The sequence below is a fragment of the Scyliorhinus torazame genome, chromosome 1, assembly GCF_047496885.1.
Source record: "Scyliorhinus torazame isolate Kashiwa2021f chromosome 1, sScyTor2.1, whole genome shotgun sequence".
Lineage (NCBI taxonomy): Eukaryota > Metazoa > Chordata > Chondrichthyes > Carcharhiniformes > Scyliorhinidae > Scyliorhinus > Scyliorhinus torazame.
Window position 1 is genome coordinate 313,563,907 of NC_092707.1, and position 18,666 is coordinate 313,582,572.

At 41.2% G+C, this 18,666-nt stretch overlaps 1 protein-coding gene across 13 annotated transcripts in view; it reads left to right on the top strand.

The window, feature by feature from the left end:
* Positions 1-18,666, top strand: part of LOC140424010 (girdin-like) — a 695,300-nt gene that overhangs the window by 343,006 nt on the left and 333,628 nt on the right. For all 13 annotated transcript variants that reach the window (XM_072507832.1, XM_072507831.1, XM_072507835.1 and 10 more), the window contains one exon: positions 7,667-8,737. In XM_072507832.1, coding sequence (XP_072363933.1) covers positions 7,667-8,737 — 1,071 coding nt within the window. The remainder of the gene's footprint in view (positions 1-7,666; positions 8,738-18,666) is intronic.

Below are 18,666 nucleotides of genomic sequence, written 5' to 3' on the forward strand. Positions count from 1 at the left end.
GTTTCTCTTTCCTTCTCCCATAGTTCTTCCATTATGAATCATTGGCCTATATTGCCTTGTTTCCCATTCACCCACCAGTGAAACCAATTTGTCATTGTTTACCCATGCTAAAAGTCTCCAGGTTTCACTTAGCCTTTTGCTTATCTTTCTGCATTATTCCCATACATCACCTTAGTTACAAGAGGATCCTATGCACACAGATATCCACAGCTTGTTGAAGGAAGGGGTTCCATAATTCCACCCTCTAGATGAAAAAGCATTTCCTCACTTGTCTCCAAATTGACCTGCCTCTAATTTTGATATTGTAATCCTCCCTTCCTTCTCTGTTCTTAATCCCCCACCACAGGAAAAAGATTCTCTGTATTCCACACACTCCCTGTCACTCCTCACCCTAATTCTCCACTGTTATTCTATTCCTCTCATTCCAATTCCTTGTTCTCGAACACTTAGAAAATGATGGTAGGATTGGGCAGAATCAACATATATTTATGAAAGGGAAATCATGTCTGACAAACCTATTGGGAGTTTGTTGTGGATGTAACTAGCAAAACAGATAAGGGGAACCTTTGGATGTGGTGTATTTGGATTTTCAGAAGACTTTCAATTAGGACCCACGCAAGAGTTTAATATTAAAAAGTAGAGCACTTGGGATAGGAAGCAATATAATGACATGGATTGAAGATTGGGTAATGGGCAGAAAACGGTAGGAATAAATGAGTCATTCTTAGGTTGGCAGACTGTGACTAGTGGGTCATCGCAAGGATCAGTGCTTGGTGCCCATCCCTAAGGGTATTTTAAGAGTCAACCACATTGGTGGTGGGTTTGGAGTCACATGTAGGCTAGACCAGGTAATGATAAGTGATTTCCTTCTCTAAAGGACATTAGTGAGCCAGATGAATTTTTATGACAATCGACAATGGTTTCATGGTCGTCATTCGACTTTTAATTCCGGATTTTTATTGAATTCAAATTCCACCACTTGCCCTGGTGGGATTTGAACCCAGGTCTCCAGAGTATTACCCTGGGTCTCTAGATTACTAGTTACAATACCAATATGCCACTCTGTACCCTCATCTGCCAAAAATACTATTTTTGCTTTTATTGGAAGAGGATCTGTAATAATAATCTTTATTAGTGTCCCAAGAAGGCTTACATTAACACTGCAATGAAGTTACTGTGAAAATCCGCTAATCGCCACAGTCCGGTGTCTGTTTGGGTATACTGAGGGAGAATTCAGAATGTCCAAATTACCTAACCGCACGTCTTTTGGGACTTGTGGGAGAAAACCGGAGCATCCAGATAAACTCCACTCAGAGAATGGGAGAACGTGCAGACTTCGCACAGACAGTGACCCAAGCCAGGAATCGAACCCAGGTCCCTGGCGCTGTGAAGCAACTGTGCTAACCATTGTGCCACCGTGCTGTGTGTACTGGTAAACATGTCTTGGTGCAATTCAATAGAGCTTTAGTGAAACTGTACCTGGATTATTGTGTGCAGGTTTGTCTCCTTACCTAAGGGAGGATATACTTGCCACAGAGGGAGTTTAATGAAGGTTCGCCAGACAGATTCCTGGGATGGCAGCACTGCCCAATGAGAAGAGATTGATGAGACTGGATTAATACTCTGGTGTTCAGAAGGATTGAGAGGTGACCTCATTGAAACATATATAAAATTCTTACAGGGCTTGACAAAGTAGGTGCAGGAAGAATATTCCCCCAGTCTGAGGGGTCTGGAGCAAGGAGGCACCAGAATAAAGAGGCATGACTGAGACGGGGAGGAATTGCTTCACTTGTTAGCAAATCTTTAGAATGCTATACCCCAGAGGCCTGTGGGGGCTCTGACTATGAGTATATTCAAGACAGAAATTGATACATTTTTAGATTGTAAAAATATGAAGGGATATGGGAATAGTGCAGGATATACAAGATCCAGCCATGATCAAACTTAATGGCAGTGCAGGCTCAGTAGGCTGAGCAGCCTACTCTTTGGGTAACATTAATCTTTTTCTTCCTCCACACCCCAACTCCTGCCAGTTTCTCTACCAGACAGTTCCATTTCAGGCCTCTTCTAAGGCGATTCATCTGTCTTCAATTAAGTGAGTGTGGTGGGTGGGAACAGTGAGCTTGGAGGCATCCCTGCAGCGCCAGCTGTTAACATCATGGAGTAGAGGGATGTTATCCTGAAAAATGTTTAAATAGAAAAGTTCTTCAAGGCTGCTGCTAACAATACCTGAGAGTCATGGTCCATTCTGGGGCAATTGTGGATAACTGGTAAAGTAATTGAGGGACAGCTGTCCCTTATTTGGCTCATCAGAATCGTTACAATGAAGCCTGCTTTTTCCTCCGAAATCTTCGCAGCATTTCCACCAACTGCCCACAAACTGAAGAAGCTCTCTGAAAATATTCCCCATTCCTAACATTTGATTTGTTTTGATGTAGCTTAACTTGTAATTCTCCTTGATTCGTTACTGTTTTAAGGGTTACAAAATTTTTCAAACGCAATTTTAATGAGTTTCCTAGGTTTGTATATACATCATATTAGTGCATACTATTAACTTATAAAAATGGCTTTCATTTCCCAATTACCGTAAAGCTTTCAACCATCATGGAATCATCTACATTGTCTCTTTAATAATTTCTTAGCAGTCATCAGAAAATATTCACAGATCTGTCAAACGCCACTTCTATGGAACATTTGTATTTAGTTTCAAAATGAAAGCACAATTCAATTTGTTTAAATGGGCTTTAACTGGCTCTCTTTCTGATGCTTTAACTGGATCTCTTTCTGATCATAAATCATATTCCAAATATTTCCTCTTGCGTGAACAACTCCGTGTCCATTTGAGATTATGTTTGAGCGTCTCCAATTAGAAATGCTTCTTTGCTTACATTCAGTGTGATTTTCTTAGTATTATTACGGGCCAGGGCTTTGAGAGCCCCAAAGTGTATCGTGGAGTTCACCTGACCCACAACTGGATTTTGGTTATGGGGAGCACAAGGGCCCACTCTACAGGTGTGACGCAACAGAGATCTAAAGTACTTTCAAAAGAAAACAATGTTTATTGTATGAATCCAATTAACATTTTATAAACATACAGTAAACATCTTAGCAACTATCAACTCAAATACTTCCTCCAAAGATTACAGTACTCTATAAGTAACCCTTACTCTTTCCTAGCAACATTCATAAGACAAATACCCTCCTTAACAAAGACAGCAGGTTTAAATTCTCTCCTGAGAACAGTTATTACTATAAATTAGCGAGTGATCTGAAGACATTCTTTTCATGCAGAGAGAGATCAAAATTACACCTTGTTTGGCTGGATGCAGCTCCAACTCTGAAAATGAAACTAAACACACTAGCTGCCAGCTCAAAAACAAAAGTAAAATCAAACAGACAGCCCAGCTCCACCCACACTCTGACATCACTGCAGCTATTTGATAAACACCCATTTCTTACATTTACTCTCACATGACAGTATTCTTCAGAACAACCTTCGATCTGATTCATATTTCCCGTATATCTAAGACATTGGAGAAGATTTTAAAAGCTAACATGTGAAGCAGGAGCAGAAGTAGGCCACTCAGCCCCTTGAGCCTGCTCTACCTTTCAATAAGATCATGGCAGATCTGTTTATGTTTCCACCTTAAAAATATCCAATGAGTCTGCCTCCCAGCCATCTGAGGCAGAGAGTTCCAAAGTCGCACAGCTCTCCGAGAATGTTTTCCCTCAGCTCTCCTAAAATGACAACCCCTAATTTCAAAACCGTGCCCTCTAATTCTGAACTCACTCACAAGAGGGTACATCTTTTCCACTTCCATCTTGTCAAGACTATTTAGGATTTTGCATGCTTCACTCAAGACATCCCTCATTCTTCTAAGCTCCAATGAAAACAAGCCCAATATGTCCAACCTTTCCTCATGAGACAACCCACTCATTCCAGGTATGCATCCAGTAAACCACCTCTGAACTTCCTCCAATGCATTTGCATCCTTAAGTAAGGAGACTGAAACTGCACATAATATTCCAGACATGGTCTCACCAAAGCCCTGTATAACTGAAGCATAATATGCTTCCTTATATGTTCAATTCCTCTTGAAATAAACAGCATTTCATTAACCTTCCTAAATACTTCCTGAACCTGCATACTTATAACTCCTGCGTGAGAACACCTAGATCTCTGTATACTTTGCTGTTTTCAATTTGAGCAATACTTTGCCTTTTTATTCTCCCTGTCAAAGTGAACCACTTCATATTTTCCCACATTGTACTCCACCTGTCAGATTTTTGGCCACTTACTCAACCTATATCAATTTGCAACCTCTTTATGTCCTCTCTTCACAACATACTTTCCTATCTATCTTTGCATCATCTGAAAATTTAGCTAAAGTGCCCTCATTCCCTCCTTTCAGTCATTGATGTAAATTGTAAAGGCCACAGCACAGACCTCTGCGGGACTCCACTCGTCACATCCCGTTAATGGAAAAAAAGACCCATTGATGCATAAACTCTGTTTTCTGTCAGCCAGCCAATCTTCTATCCATGTTACCCTGTATATCATGAGCTTTATTTTCCACAGTAGCCTTTTATGTGTTACTTGATTAAATACCTTCTGTAAATCCAAGTACAGTATGTCTACAGGCTCCCCTTCATTCACAACACATGTTATTCCAGCAAAGGTCTCCAATAAATTGGTTAAACATGATTTCCATTTCACAGGAAATGCCCAGGTTGCCGCCTCAATGATTGATTCTAATACCTTCCCCATGACAGATATCAAACTAACTAGCCTACCATTTTCTCTTTCCTGCCTTCCTCCCTTTCCAGTCTGATGGAACAGTTCCAGAATCTGGCGAATGTTTGGTACCTCAACAGACATCCCTTTCATGACCCTCGGAAGAAGTCCATTAGGGCCAGAGACTTGCCTGCCCGCAGTCCCATCATTTTGCTCAGTACCCAATCCCTAGTGATTGTAATGTCACTATGTTCCCCTTTACCACCCACTTATTCACAGCTATCTATGGTGTAGACAAAAGTAAAAATATTTGTTAATTTAATCTACCATTTCCCTATCTGCTATTAAATTCCCATTGTGACTCTTTAGTGGACCAACTTTTCCTTTTCAAATACCTGAAGAAACTCTTCTTTTCCATTTTTACATTTCTAGCTAGCTTACACTCATACACTTAATTTTTTCTCCTGATTAAACTTTTTGTCATCCTCTGCCGCTCTTTATATTCTGACCAAACATCTGACTTGTCACTTATTTTTCCTCATTTATTTGTTTTTTCTTTGGTTTAATGCTTCTTTAGTTAACCACAGATGGTGGGGTCCTCCCTTTAGAATTGTTCTTTATAGTGCAAATATACTTATTCTGAATATTCTGACATAGCCCCATAAATGTCTGCCACTGCTTCTCTGTTTATCTATCCTCTAGCCTCATATCGCAGTTCACTTCAGCTAGCTCAGCTTTCATGTCCACGTAGTTGCTCAAATTTAAGTTTAAAGTACTAGTCTTAGACCCACTCCTCGTTCTTTCAAACTGGATGTAAAACTCAATCATATTATGGTTGCTGCTAATTAGTGGTGTCTTTACCCTGAGATCATTAATTCTGTCAGATTGCACAATACCAAGTCTAATATAATCTGCTCCCTGTTGGTTCCAGAACGTGCTGCTCGACAAAACTTTCCCAAAAGCATTCCATGACCTCCTCAGCCAGGCGACTACCACCAACCTGACTTCTCTAGTTTGTATGTAGATTAAAATCACCGATGATCATCGCCACGCCTTCATTGCAATCACCCAATATTTATCCTTGTATACTTTGTCCTACATTGTGGCTATTGTTGGGACCAGCAGATCACTCCCACTTTTGCCACCTTTCCTTTACTAGTCCTCATCTCCACTTGAACAGATTCTACATCCTGCTGTCCTGAATCAAATACACCTCTGAACTATTGTACCAATGCCTCCTTGATTCAGTGCTACCCCTCCATTTTACCTATCCTCTTGAAGGTCATATATCCCTCAATATTAAGGAACAGTCATCGCCATGCTGCAGCCATGTCTTTGTAATGGCTATCGAATCATATTTATTTACTTCAATGTGTGCTATCAATTCATATACTTGTTATGAATGCGACACACATTCAGATACAAAACCTTTAGGTTGTTTTTGTTACCTTTGTAACATCTAGTCTTGATTGTTTGTGTAGTGTTGGGTTTTATCTCCCTGTCCCTTTCTCCTATTCCATGTCCCTCATTACCCTTATTACAATTATGTTCTCCTGCCTTGAATCTACCCCTTTATTTGCTACATCTTCTCAAGCATAATCCCTCAGCCTAATTTGTTTAGTTTAAAGCCCTTTGTATTTCCCTATTTATGTGGCTCACTAGAACACTCAACCCAGCTCATTCAAAACAGTTCCACTTACACAGAGTTAAAATTGGGCCCATTATGTTCACAATACATTAATTACTTTGGATGGGAAAGACTGAATATTTCTCATTGAAATTTATATATTAGCCAAAATCTAAACTTGGAGAAGAATGTGTAAATTTAGTAATTCTAAACTTATTTATATTTTCTGTCAACAAAAGTAATGGAATTTAAAAATGAATGTTGGCTGTTTCATCCATATGAAAAGTATTTGAACTGCATAAACTTACCCTGATTTAATATGCATAGTGTACATTATCAGTGTCGACCTTCTAACATTCTGCTTTAATTATCTTGTAACTAGTGAATGTATAACAAGAGAAGAGCTGATAATTCTCGAATAATAATAATAACCTTTATTGTCACAAGTAATCTTACATTAAACTGCAGTGAAGTTACTGTGAAAAGACCCTAGTCACCACATTCCAGCGCCTGTTCGGATACACAGGAAGAATTCGGAATGTCCAATTCACCTAATAGCACATCTTTCGGGACTTGTGGGAGGAAGCCTGAGCACCCGGAGGAAACCCACGCAGACACGGGGAGAACATGCAGACTCTGCACAGACAGTGACCCAAGCCGGGAATCGAACCTGGGACCCTGGCGCTGTGAAGCAACAGTGCTAACCACTGTGCTACCGTACAAACGTCTAGGCTGAAATCTGAGTGAATTGTATACAAAAAATAAGTAGATCCATGATTTCTTGTCAATGAATCTTAAATCATGAAATAATGACTTCTGACATTTTTCATAGGAGCGAGCCTGAGCCACCATTGTCTAAGATCAAAGCTGATCTACAAACTACATACAAATACCTTTAGCTAACAAGTCTGTCAATCTCGTATTTCAAATTTATAATTGCTGTATCTTCAATTGACATTTGTGAAGAGCTTTCCAAACTTCTCATCTCCTTTGTGTGTCGAGTAGGGTGCTCTTTCAGAGGGTTGGTGCAGACCGGATGGGCCAAATGGCCTCCTTCTGCACTGTAGGAATTCTATGCTTTTGGCTTCTAAACAACTCTGCCAAATTGGGGAAAATCTATTGTTGACAATACTGACAGGAATGCGAGTTTTACCTATTTGCCGAATTTCTTCGTAGCTGTTGCACGTAGAGTTTCTTCAGTAAAGCATCTTGAATGCCTTTGCGTATTGTAGAATATTTGTAACAAAGAACTAGTAGTTTATACATTTTAAATTAATTTCCTTCACTACATTTGCTTTTCCTAGATCAAAGCATTGGAGCAGGAAAATGAACATTTGAATCAAACCATCGCATCCTTGAGGCAACGTGCACAAATCAGTGCAGAAGCAAAAGTTAAAGACATCGAGAAAGAAAACAAGTTTCTCCATGAATCTATTAAGGAATCTAGTGGTAAACTGAACAAATTAGAGTTCGAAAATAAACAAATCCGAAGGGAGTTAGAACACTATAAAGAAAAAGGAGAAAGGGCAAAAGAGCTTGAATGTGTTTTGAGTCGCTTGAAAAGAGAAAATGAACTGTTCCAGAAGAAGATAACTAGTCTAATAATTGCATGTGAAAAAGTCGAGATTTTGGAACAGGAGAACTCTGACCTAGAAGTGGAAAATAGAAAGCTGAAAAAGACTTTGGATAATTTGAAAAACCTTGCAGTGCAATTAGATATATTAGAGAAAGAAAACAACCAACTTGATGATGAAAATTTGCAGTTACGGAGGACAGTAGAGAGTTTGAAGTCTAATGTTGTCAAGGTGGCACAATTGGAGCTAGAGAACAAAGAATTGGAAAATGAGAAAGAACAGCTAAACAAGAGCCTAGATCTCTTGAAGGCTTGTAATAAGAAAACTGAACGATTAAAGGTAAGCTATCAAGGACTAGATTTAGAAAACCATCGGCTCCAAAAGGCTCTAGAAAATAGTAACAAAAAGATTAATCAGTTGGAAAATGAGCTGCAGGATTTAGAAACCGAAAACCAGAGCTTGCAAAGAAACCTGGAAGAGCTAAAAATCTCCAGCAAACGGTTGCAACAACTAGAGAAGGAAAACAAACTGCTGGAGGAGGACACTGCCCAACTAGAGAAAGACAAGAAACAGCTTGAGAAGGAAAATAGGCGATTGCGCCAACAAACTGAGATCAAGGACTCGTCACTAGATGAAAACAACATGACAATTTCTAATCTTGAAAAAGAAAATAAATTGCTTGTGAAAGAAATCAACAAATTCAAAGATCTTTATGGACGACTGAAAGATTTAGAAAAAGACAATAAAGAGCTAGTTAAACAGTCAACAATTGATAAAAAGACTCTAGTGACATTACGAGAGGTAAGATACTTATTTTTGTAATGTGGTGAAGAAAGAAATTACCAAAATGTCACAGAGGGTACCTGTCCTTTTAAGGCTAAAAGGGAAGGGATGGAAAGTTGTGTTTGATGATAGGTGGGTGTGGAGATGGCAAAAATGAAGGAGGATGATCAGTCAAATTCAGAAGAAGATGAGTTGGAAGAGAAGGACAATGAGGGAACTTGTGGACCTGGGAGGGAAATCAAGAGTTGAGGGTGCCAGTGGAGGCTCTGGGATAGTCATAGTTGAAGGCCTTATCTACTACAATAGGGGGAAATCAGCGCTGGAGATTTGGAGTATCTGTTTGGAAAATGGGCATCATAGCAGATACAAGGAGGCAGAAAAACTGACGGCCTCCTTACACAAACCAGATATGATTAGTGGAATAGCTGAGAGAGTCATTGAGCTTGTAGCTATCAGTAGACAGCATATCTTCAGAAATAACTACGTTGATGACGGGAAGAGAAGAGCTAGGCAAATTGCTACTTCCTTCAAACTTCTCGTTGCTGAAGTCATGTAAATATTTATGCTACACTTGTTATGATCTGGAAAGGTGGAACGTGCGGTGCAGAACCAAATCTGAACAGGAAACATGCCAAGCTATTCCAACGCTTTTCTTTTTGTATTTTGCCACGAGAAGATATGTGTACTGAAGTCAGGAGCCACAAATTCGAGTAACACTTTTGGAGATTATAATTGTTAAATTAAAACAAAAAGAAATCCCAAGATTTAATTTATATAAATAAAATTAGCCTGACGGAACATTCCCCCAAAAGATTCATACTTGGTTAGGCTCTCAGTGACAACAGTGCGTTCCAGATATTTAATCTATGAAATCCAGTAACATTGCTCCCCCAAGGCAATGGTACTATCACTTTAGTGAGGCATACCATATACTATCACACTGCTCACTTCCACTCTGTTTTGGAACTTCAAACTCAGACGTCAAATTGCAGCCCCAAGGCTTTTCTGATTTTCTGGGCAGCTGATTTTGAAACTACTTGAAAGAACTGACACTTTTCTGGGCTAGCTGAAAACTGCCTTACCTCGCAGTTCTGTTCCCAGTACAAAGCACCCTCCAGGAGGTCTTACATGACCACTTAAACACAGCTTTCATATCTTTTCTCAAATAAATTTTTTCTATTTCATATTTTCCCATTGTCTTCATTTTTCGTGAAATTCCAGAATATAAAAATATTTATCTTCTCCCTATGGGCACCATTTTCAGGTAAAATAAAGTTTAATAACCTTATTTATTTAATAACTTTTCCAAGTTTTTAAACTCTTTTTACTTCTCTTTGAAACGTAACAATTTAACACAACAAATCTTCTTTATCTCCTAATATAAATTATTGCCCATGTCTTATTTCTTTGCAGAACATCCAACTTGGCTAAATTAAATTCTGCCTGCCTTTCACAGCTAGCCCCTTTGATGTCCTCAACTTTGTAGATAATAATCTTTATTGTCACAAGTAGGCTGACATTAACACTGCAATGAAGTTACTGTGAAAAGCCCCTAGTCGCTACATTCCGGCGCCTGTTCGGGTACACTGTGGGAGAATTCAGAATGTCCAAATTACCTAACAGCACGTCTTTCGGGACTTGTGGTAGGAAACCTGAGCACCCAGAGGACACCCATGCAGACACGAGGAGAACGTGCAGACTCTGCACAGACAGTGACCCAAACCGGGAATTGAACCTGGGACCCTGGTGCTGTGTAGCTACAGTGCTAGCCACTGTGCTACCGTGCCGCCCATACTCAACACTCCAGCTTAATTAAATTCGTCACACACGCACAGCCCCCACAAGCCTGCTTAATGGAATACCACAGTACATCCCAAAATTATTTAGAATAATATCATTTTCTTCACATCTCCGACCTCACAGAAAAAATAACCATCATAATTCCAAAAAGATGGTTTCATTTTCTCAATCCACTTTGGATTATTTAACATATTTATCTATGCACACAAAAGTATTGCATTGTAGTATATATGCACAAATCATGAAAATATACCCAAATATTTTATAAACATAGATTCCATTTTCCAAATGTCCATGCTCCTTTGAATTTTAAACTCTGAACAATGCAGCTGCAATTAAATTTTCTCATCAAGCCACATGTATAATTTGTAAATTAAACGGTTGCAGTAATAAATTCCACCTGAACAGTCTGGCATTCTCGTTTTGAAGATTTTTCCAAATTTTCAAAGCTTTGTGGTCAGTATATATGATTGTCTTTGAAGAATTGTTTGCAACATAATTTTGAAATGCTACAAAGCTGGCACAAGACAAAGAGTCTCTTTCTCAATGGCTGAATATTTCTTCTGACGCACATTCAACTTCAGTGAGAAATATCCTACTGGCTTTTCAATTCCTAGTTCTTCATCTTGCAACAAAATAGCAACAACACCCAAATCATCAACGTCAATAGTCAGGAAAATCAATTTCAGAATCCTTCATTTCTACTCCCCTTTCCTTGTTTACCATTACCAGAATATCCTTCTGGTTTTCCTCCCTGTTAAATTGTTATTTAACATATTTAAACTTCTTTGTATAATTCGGTGCTGCTAGAACCAGTGTAGCCATTTTATAGCTTTCAAGCTGGTGAATGCATTCTGACACTACTGCCCATTGGAATTTTCTGTTCTTTATTTAATAGTTCAGTCAATGGAGCAACACACTGCTAAAATTTGGCAAAAAATCTGATAAAACCCACTCATGCCGAGAAATCTCAGTTCCTATTTTGTTTTTGGCACTGGGAATTCCACAATGACTTTCAATTCTGCATCTCATGGGGCCACTTAATCATGTCCAACAGTGATATCACGAGAGATATCGTAGGCCTCGTCAAAAAGAAAAAGGAGGCATTTGTCAGGGCTAAAAGGCTGGGAACAGACTAAGCCTGTGTGGAATAAAAGGAAAGTAGGAAGGAACTTAAGCAAGGAGACAGGAGGGCTAGAAGGGGTCACAAAACGTCATTGGCAAATAGGGTTAAGGAAAATCCCAAGGCTTTCTACACGTACATAAAAAGCAAGAGGGTAGTCAGGGAAAGGGTTGGCCCCCTGAAAGATAGGCAAGGGAATCTATGTGTGGAGCCAGAGGAAATGGGCGAGGTACTAAATGAATACTTTGAATCAGTATTCACCAAAGGGAAGGAATTGGTCGATGTTGAGTCTGGAGAAGGATGTGTAGATAGCCTGGGTCACATTGAGATCCAAAAAGACGAGGTGTTGGACGCCTTGAAAAATATTAAGGTTGATAAGTCCCCAGGGCCTGATGGGATCTACCCCAGAATACTGAAGGAGGCTAGAGAGGAAATTGCTGAGGCCTTGGCAGAAATCTTTGGATCCTCACTGTCTTCAGGTGATGTCCCGGAGGACTGGAGAATAGCCAGTGTTCCTTTGTTTAAGAAGAGTAGCAAGGATAATCCAGGGAACTACAGGCCAGTGAGCCTTAGGTCAGTCGTAGGGAAATTACTGGAGAGAATTCTTTGAGACAGGATCTACTCCCATTTGGAAGCAAATGGACATATTGGCGAGAGGCAGCATGGTTTTGTGAAGGGGAGGTTGTGTCTCACTAACTTGATAGAGTTTTTCGAAGAGGTCACAAAGATGATTGATGCAGGTAGGGCAGTGGATGTTGTCTATATGGACTTCAGTAAGGCCTTTGACAAGGTCCCTCATGGTAGACTGGTACAAAAGGTGAAGTTACACAGGATCAGGGGTGAGGTGGCAAGATGGATACAGAACTGGCTAGGTCATAGAAGGCAGAGAGTACCAATGGAAGGGTGCTTTTCTAATTGGAGGGCTGTGACTAGTGGTGTTCCGCAGGGATCAGTGCTGGGACCTTTGCTGTTCGTAGTATATATAAATGATTTGGAGGAAAATGTAACTGGTCTGATTAGTAAGTTTGCAGACGACACAAAGGTTGGTGGAATTGCGGATAGAGATGAGGACTGTCCGAGGATATGCAGGATTTAGATCGTTTGGAAACTTGGGCGGAGAGATGGCAGATGGAGTTTAATCCGGACAAATGTGAGGTAATGCATTTTGGAAGGTCTAATGCAGGTAGGGAATATACAGTGAATGGTAGAACCCTCAAGAGTATTGAAAGTCAGAGAGATCTAGGTGTACAGGTCTAGAAGTCACGGAAAGGGGCAACACAGGTGGATAAGATAGTCAAGAAGGCATATGGGATGCTTGCCTTCATTGGCCGGGCCATTGAGTATAAGAATTGGCATGTCATGTTGCAGCTGTATAGGACCTCAGTTAGGCCACACTTGGAGTATAGTGTTCAATTCTGGTCGCCATACTACCAGAAGGATGTGGAGGCTTTAGAGAGGGTGCAGAAGAGATTTACCAGGATATTGCCTGGTATGGAGGGCATTAGCTATGAGGAGCGGTTGAATAAACTCTGTTTGTTCTCACTGGAGTGATGGAGGTTATGGGGTGACCTGATAGAGGTATACAAAATTATGAGGGGCATAGACAGAGTGGATAGTCAGAAGCTTTTCCCCAGGGTAGAGGGGTCAATTACTAGGGGGCATAGGTTTCAGGTGAGAGGGGCAAGGTTTAGAGTAGCTGTATGAGGCAAGTTTTTTTACACAGAGGGTAGTGGGTGCCTGGAACTCACTGCCGGAGGAGGTGGTGGAAGCTGGGACGATAGTGACATTTATGGGGCATCTTGACAAATACATGAATAGGATGGGAATAGAGGGATACGGACCCAGGAAGTGTAGAAGATTTTAGTTTAGACGGGCAGTATGGTCGGCGCAGGCTTGGAGGACCGAAGGGCCTGTTCCTGTGCTGTACTTTTCTTTGTTCTTTGTATCCTAAACATATAAACTACTGCTTTTGCAAATTCACTTTTAGCAAAGTTTACAGTCAAATTGCCGTCTTGCTGTCGAACAAACAATTCCCTTAAATGTTGCAAATGCTCTTCCCACTTTAAAAAAAAAAAAAAAATTTAGCGTATCCAATCATGTTTTTCCAATTAAGGGGCAATTTAGCGTGGCCAATCCACCTAGCTTGCACATCTTTTGGGTTGTGGGGGTGAAACCCACGCAAACACTGGGAGAATGTGCAAACTCCACACAGACAGTGACCCAGAGCCGGGATCAAACCTGGGACCTCAGCGCCGTGAGACCGCAGTGCTAACCACTGCACCACCGTGCTGCCCCACTCTTCCCACATTTAACTGAAGACTACTAAGTCATCAATGTGAACAACACAATTGCTCAGTCCAACAATTATTTCATTTGTTAGTCTTTGAAACGTTGCTGGCACATTCTTCACGCCAAATGGCATAACTTTGAATTGATATAGACCATCTGATGTCCCAAAAACTGATATCTCTTTTGCATTTTCCAATAAGTGTACTTGCTAATGTCCTCGCAGTAAATCAATATTTGTGATAAACTCTTGACTATCAATACAATCTTCCAACCATGGATAAGGATATGAATCTGCTTTTTGTTATTGTATTCCCTTTGCAGTAATTGATACACAGGCTTTGTGATCTGTTTGGTTTTGGTGCTATCACGGTGGGTGAACTCTAATCATTGCAACTGAATTGTTATTATGTCACTCTGAAGCATGAATTCAATTTTCTTTTGTACTTGAGCTAGGTTTATTGGACTTAATCTATAGGGATGTTGCCTTATTGATCCAGAACTCCCCACATCCAAATCATATTTAGCTAGATTTGTTTCCCCAGCTTCATTCCACAAATTACATTTCACAAATTGCTCTGTGTGACAGTACTCGCTCTTTCAAATCAGTCTGACACTTTTGTGGAAGGTAACTCAGTGTCAACCACTCCCTCATTGTTCAATTTAGAGGAAAGTCAATTTCAGAATCCTTAATTTCTACCCCATTTCCTCCCACTATCTTCTGGTTATCCTCCCTGTCAAAGTATTTTAAGCATATTTGCATGACGTACTCTCTGATTCTTTCTTCTATCTGGGTTATTGACTAGATGGTTCACTTAACTTGGTCTCTTTCAACCTGGTATGGTCCACTAAACCTTGCTGTTACCGTTTCGCCTGAAACTGGCAACAATACAACCTTGTTCTTTGCCACAAAATTACGAGCCTTTGCCCTTCTATCTGCACTTGACATCATCATTTGCTGCTGTGGCTCAACTAATTTCACGGAAATAAACACGTCAATCTTATTCTCTCCAACTTTCTCTGCATGCGTCGCGAGGCTCGGCCGGCATGGGTTGCGAAGGTCGGCCAGCTGGGGTCGCGAAGGTCGGCTGTCATGGGTCGCGAACGTTGGCTCGTGTGGATCCCGGAAGATCCACCGGGGGAAAAAAGTTTGAAAAACAATCCCCTAAGGTGCATGCTATCACGTTCTCCTTTCCTTCCATCTTTCTTTCACCATTATTCCAAATATCTTTGTTCCATCATGTCTTGATTATATCTCCTTTTTTCCCATGTGCACTCACCCAATCCATTCCCTCTCATACCATCTCCTCTTCAGTAGATTTCTCTTGCACTAACTGCTTCCACCTGTCTTTTACTCACACATTTCCCATGATTCTGGCTCCCTTTCCCCATGTATGTCTCACATTTCCCTCTATCTACATCTCCTACCTTTCCCTTACTGCCTCTGACTCAACTTCATGTGTAGATTTATTTTTCACATTCCACTTCAAAACTTCCCACAGGTCTTATTGGACATATTGATGAGTAATCAGCTAGAGGATAGTTAGCTCAGTTGGCTGGGTGGCTAGCATGTTGGTCAGATTAATACCTATAGCACAGGGCTCGATCTCCAATCCTGTTGAGGCAGACTTGGGGTCTGCAACCATGCCCTTCCTTATTAAAAAAACTCCCACAATATTGGTTTAGTGAATATTGCCAAGGACCCACCCGCCTTCAAGTAGAGAACCTAAAAGGAATAATAATCAGCTAGAATTACCATCCAATGGTAAGGAAACACTTACCCAACTGTGAACAAGATGAGACGGAATTCAATATTCTGTTTGGGAAGCAGAAAGGCAAGTTAGAAACAAAGAAATTACAGACTTGCTGAATGATTATTTTGTTGTCATCTACACAGTAGAGGAAAACGGAATATAAATCCAAGGGATAAACTTACTAGATTTACTATAAATGGGATGTGAAAAATGATGAGAAGAAGATCGATAGATCTTCAGGACCTGATGGTTTCCACTTCATGGTTTTAAAAGTGGTCGGTAGAAAAATTGCAGCTGCTTTAATGATATTTCAGAACTCTTCATTTAGTAATTACCCTCTTGGAGTGAAAAATTGTCAATATCGTAACATTTTTTTGTTAAAGGGGGTGGCCAAGATAAACCAGGAAATTAGTCTAAACTCTAAAGTCTGTTAATGGGCAAGTTACAAGATTAAATACTTATGAACTCAACGATTGAGCAAATATGAACTTATCAGAGAGCCAATATGGATTTCTAAAGAGTAATCCACATCTAACTAATCTGGATGAACCTTTTGAGGGGACACTAATATGTTATATAAGGGGCTGATCTAAAGAGCTTATTTATATAGATTGGAATCGATTGGATTTTGCTTACTGTCACGTGTACAGAGGTACAGTGAAAAGTATTTTTCTGCGAGCAGCTCAACAGATCATTAGTACATGAAAAGAAAGAACAGAAAAGAAAATACATAATAGGGCCAGACAAGGTACGCAATGTAACTACATAAACACCGGCATCGGGTGAAGTATACAGGAGTGTAGTGCTAATCGGGTCAGTCCATAAGGGGGTCGTTTAGGAGACTGGTAACAGCGGGGAAGAAGCTGTTTTTGAGTCTGTTCATGCGTGTTCTCAGACTTCTGTATCTCCTGCCTGATGGAAGAAGTTGGAAGAGTGAGTAAGCCGGGTGGGAGGGGTCTTTGATTATGCTGCCCGCTTTCCTCAGGCAGCGGGAGGTGTATATGGAGTCAATGGATGGGAGACTGGTTTGTGTGATGGACTGGGCTATGTTCACGACTCTCTGAAGTTTTGCGGTTTTGGGCCATATCAGGCTGTGATGCAGCCAGATAGGATGTTTTCTATGGTGCATCTGTAAAAGTTGGTAAAAATTAATGTGGACATGCTGAATTTCCTTAGTTTGCTGAGGACGTACAGACGCTGTTATGCTTTCTTGGTGGTAGCGTTGACGTGGGTGGACTTTTGGAGATGTGTACCCTGAGAAATGTGAAGCTGCTAACCATCTCCACTTTGGCTCCGTTGATGCTGACAGCAGTGTGTACAGTACTTTGCTTCCTGAAGTCAATTACCAGCTCTTTAGTTTTGCTGGTATTGAGGGATAGACTGTCGTCGCTGCACCACTCCACTAGACTTCCTCAAGACAATAAGTAAGGTTTCAAATTAGAAATTATTTACAAAATAAGGTGCATGGAATTAGAGTTAACCTTTTGACATGTGGAGAAAAATTGATTTGAAGGTAGGAGACATAATTGGTATGCCGTGCAATTGCCTGGATGCAACTTAGTGGTGTCACATAAGGTACTGAACAACCACGCAAAAAACAAAATCAATAGAAAATTTCAAAATTAAGACTAAAAGGAATTAAGACATACAGACCAAGATAGTTAAATAGATAAATAGAATGACAGTACAGTTCCTTCATGGTGGGGCAGGTTTGAGGCGCAAGAATACCTATTCCTGTTCCTGTGTTTTTCTCTTCATAGAATCGACGGCACGGAGACAGGCCCTTCGACCCAAACAACTGTTTAAAAAAAAAAAAAAAAGCAACTTATACCTTTTTTCCCCCATGTTCACAAAGTCTTTTTTCTCCCATATTCACAAAATGTACTCCCGGATTAATTTTTTTGTTTTGAACAAGGCTTTGCTGGCGGGAGTGGTGGTGCCGAGTATTCGGCGATCGTTGTGTCGGACCATGCCGCACACCGGATGGAATTATGGATGAGCAAGGAGGGGGGGTCAGTGCCCACAATGGAGATTGGATGTAGGGCTGTTGACGGATGAGGGGGCTTGCGGGCGGGTGAGGGAGTCCATCCTGAATCATTTGGAGAAGTATACAGGAGTTTCTTCGGCAGCAACGGTATGGAAAGCGCTGAAGGCAGTGGTTAGGGGGGAGCTAATTTTGATATGGGCTCATGGGGAGAACTGAGGGGCGGGCAGAGATGGACAGGTTGGTTAGGGAGATACTCCAGGTAGACAGAAGGTATTCTGAAGTCACGGAGGCGGGGCTGTTGAAGGAGCAGCAGAAGCTGCAGATGGAGTTTGGTCTGATATCCACAGGGAAGGCGGTGGGGCAGTTGAGGGAGGCGAGGGGGCGGTATATGAGTTTGGTGAGAAGGCCAGTAGGATGCTAGCACGCCAGCTAAGGAGAAGGGGGGGGGGGCAGCCTGGGAAATAGGACAGAGGGGGGAACACGGTCTTGGACCCAGCGGAGGTGAATGGGGTGTTCAAGGAGTTTTACAGTCGGCTGTAAGAGTCGGAGCTCCTAGCTGGGGTGGAGGGATGAGGCAGATTTTGGAAGGGCTGAAGTTTCTGAAGGTGCAGGAGGGTTGGTGGAGGGGTTGGAAGCCCTGGTTGGGATTGTAGAAATAGTAGAGGGATTGGAAGCCATGCAGTCGGGCACCGGACGGATACACAGTGGCATTTTACAAGAAATTTTCCAGATGCTGGGCCCGCTGCTGGTGGGGGCATTTATTGAGGCAAGGGAGCGGGATGTTCTTCCCTCAACAATGTCACGGGCTTCGATCTCATTGAATGTCCCTATTGAATGTCGATGCCAAATTGCTGGCCAAAATTTGGGCCTCGAGGATGGAGGATTGTGTTCTGGGGGTGATAGGGGAAGACCAGACATGGTTTGTTAAAGGCAGGCAGCTAAAGGCCAATGTTAGACGGCTCCTGAATGTGATCGTGATACCCTCTGAGGGGGGGGG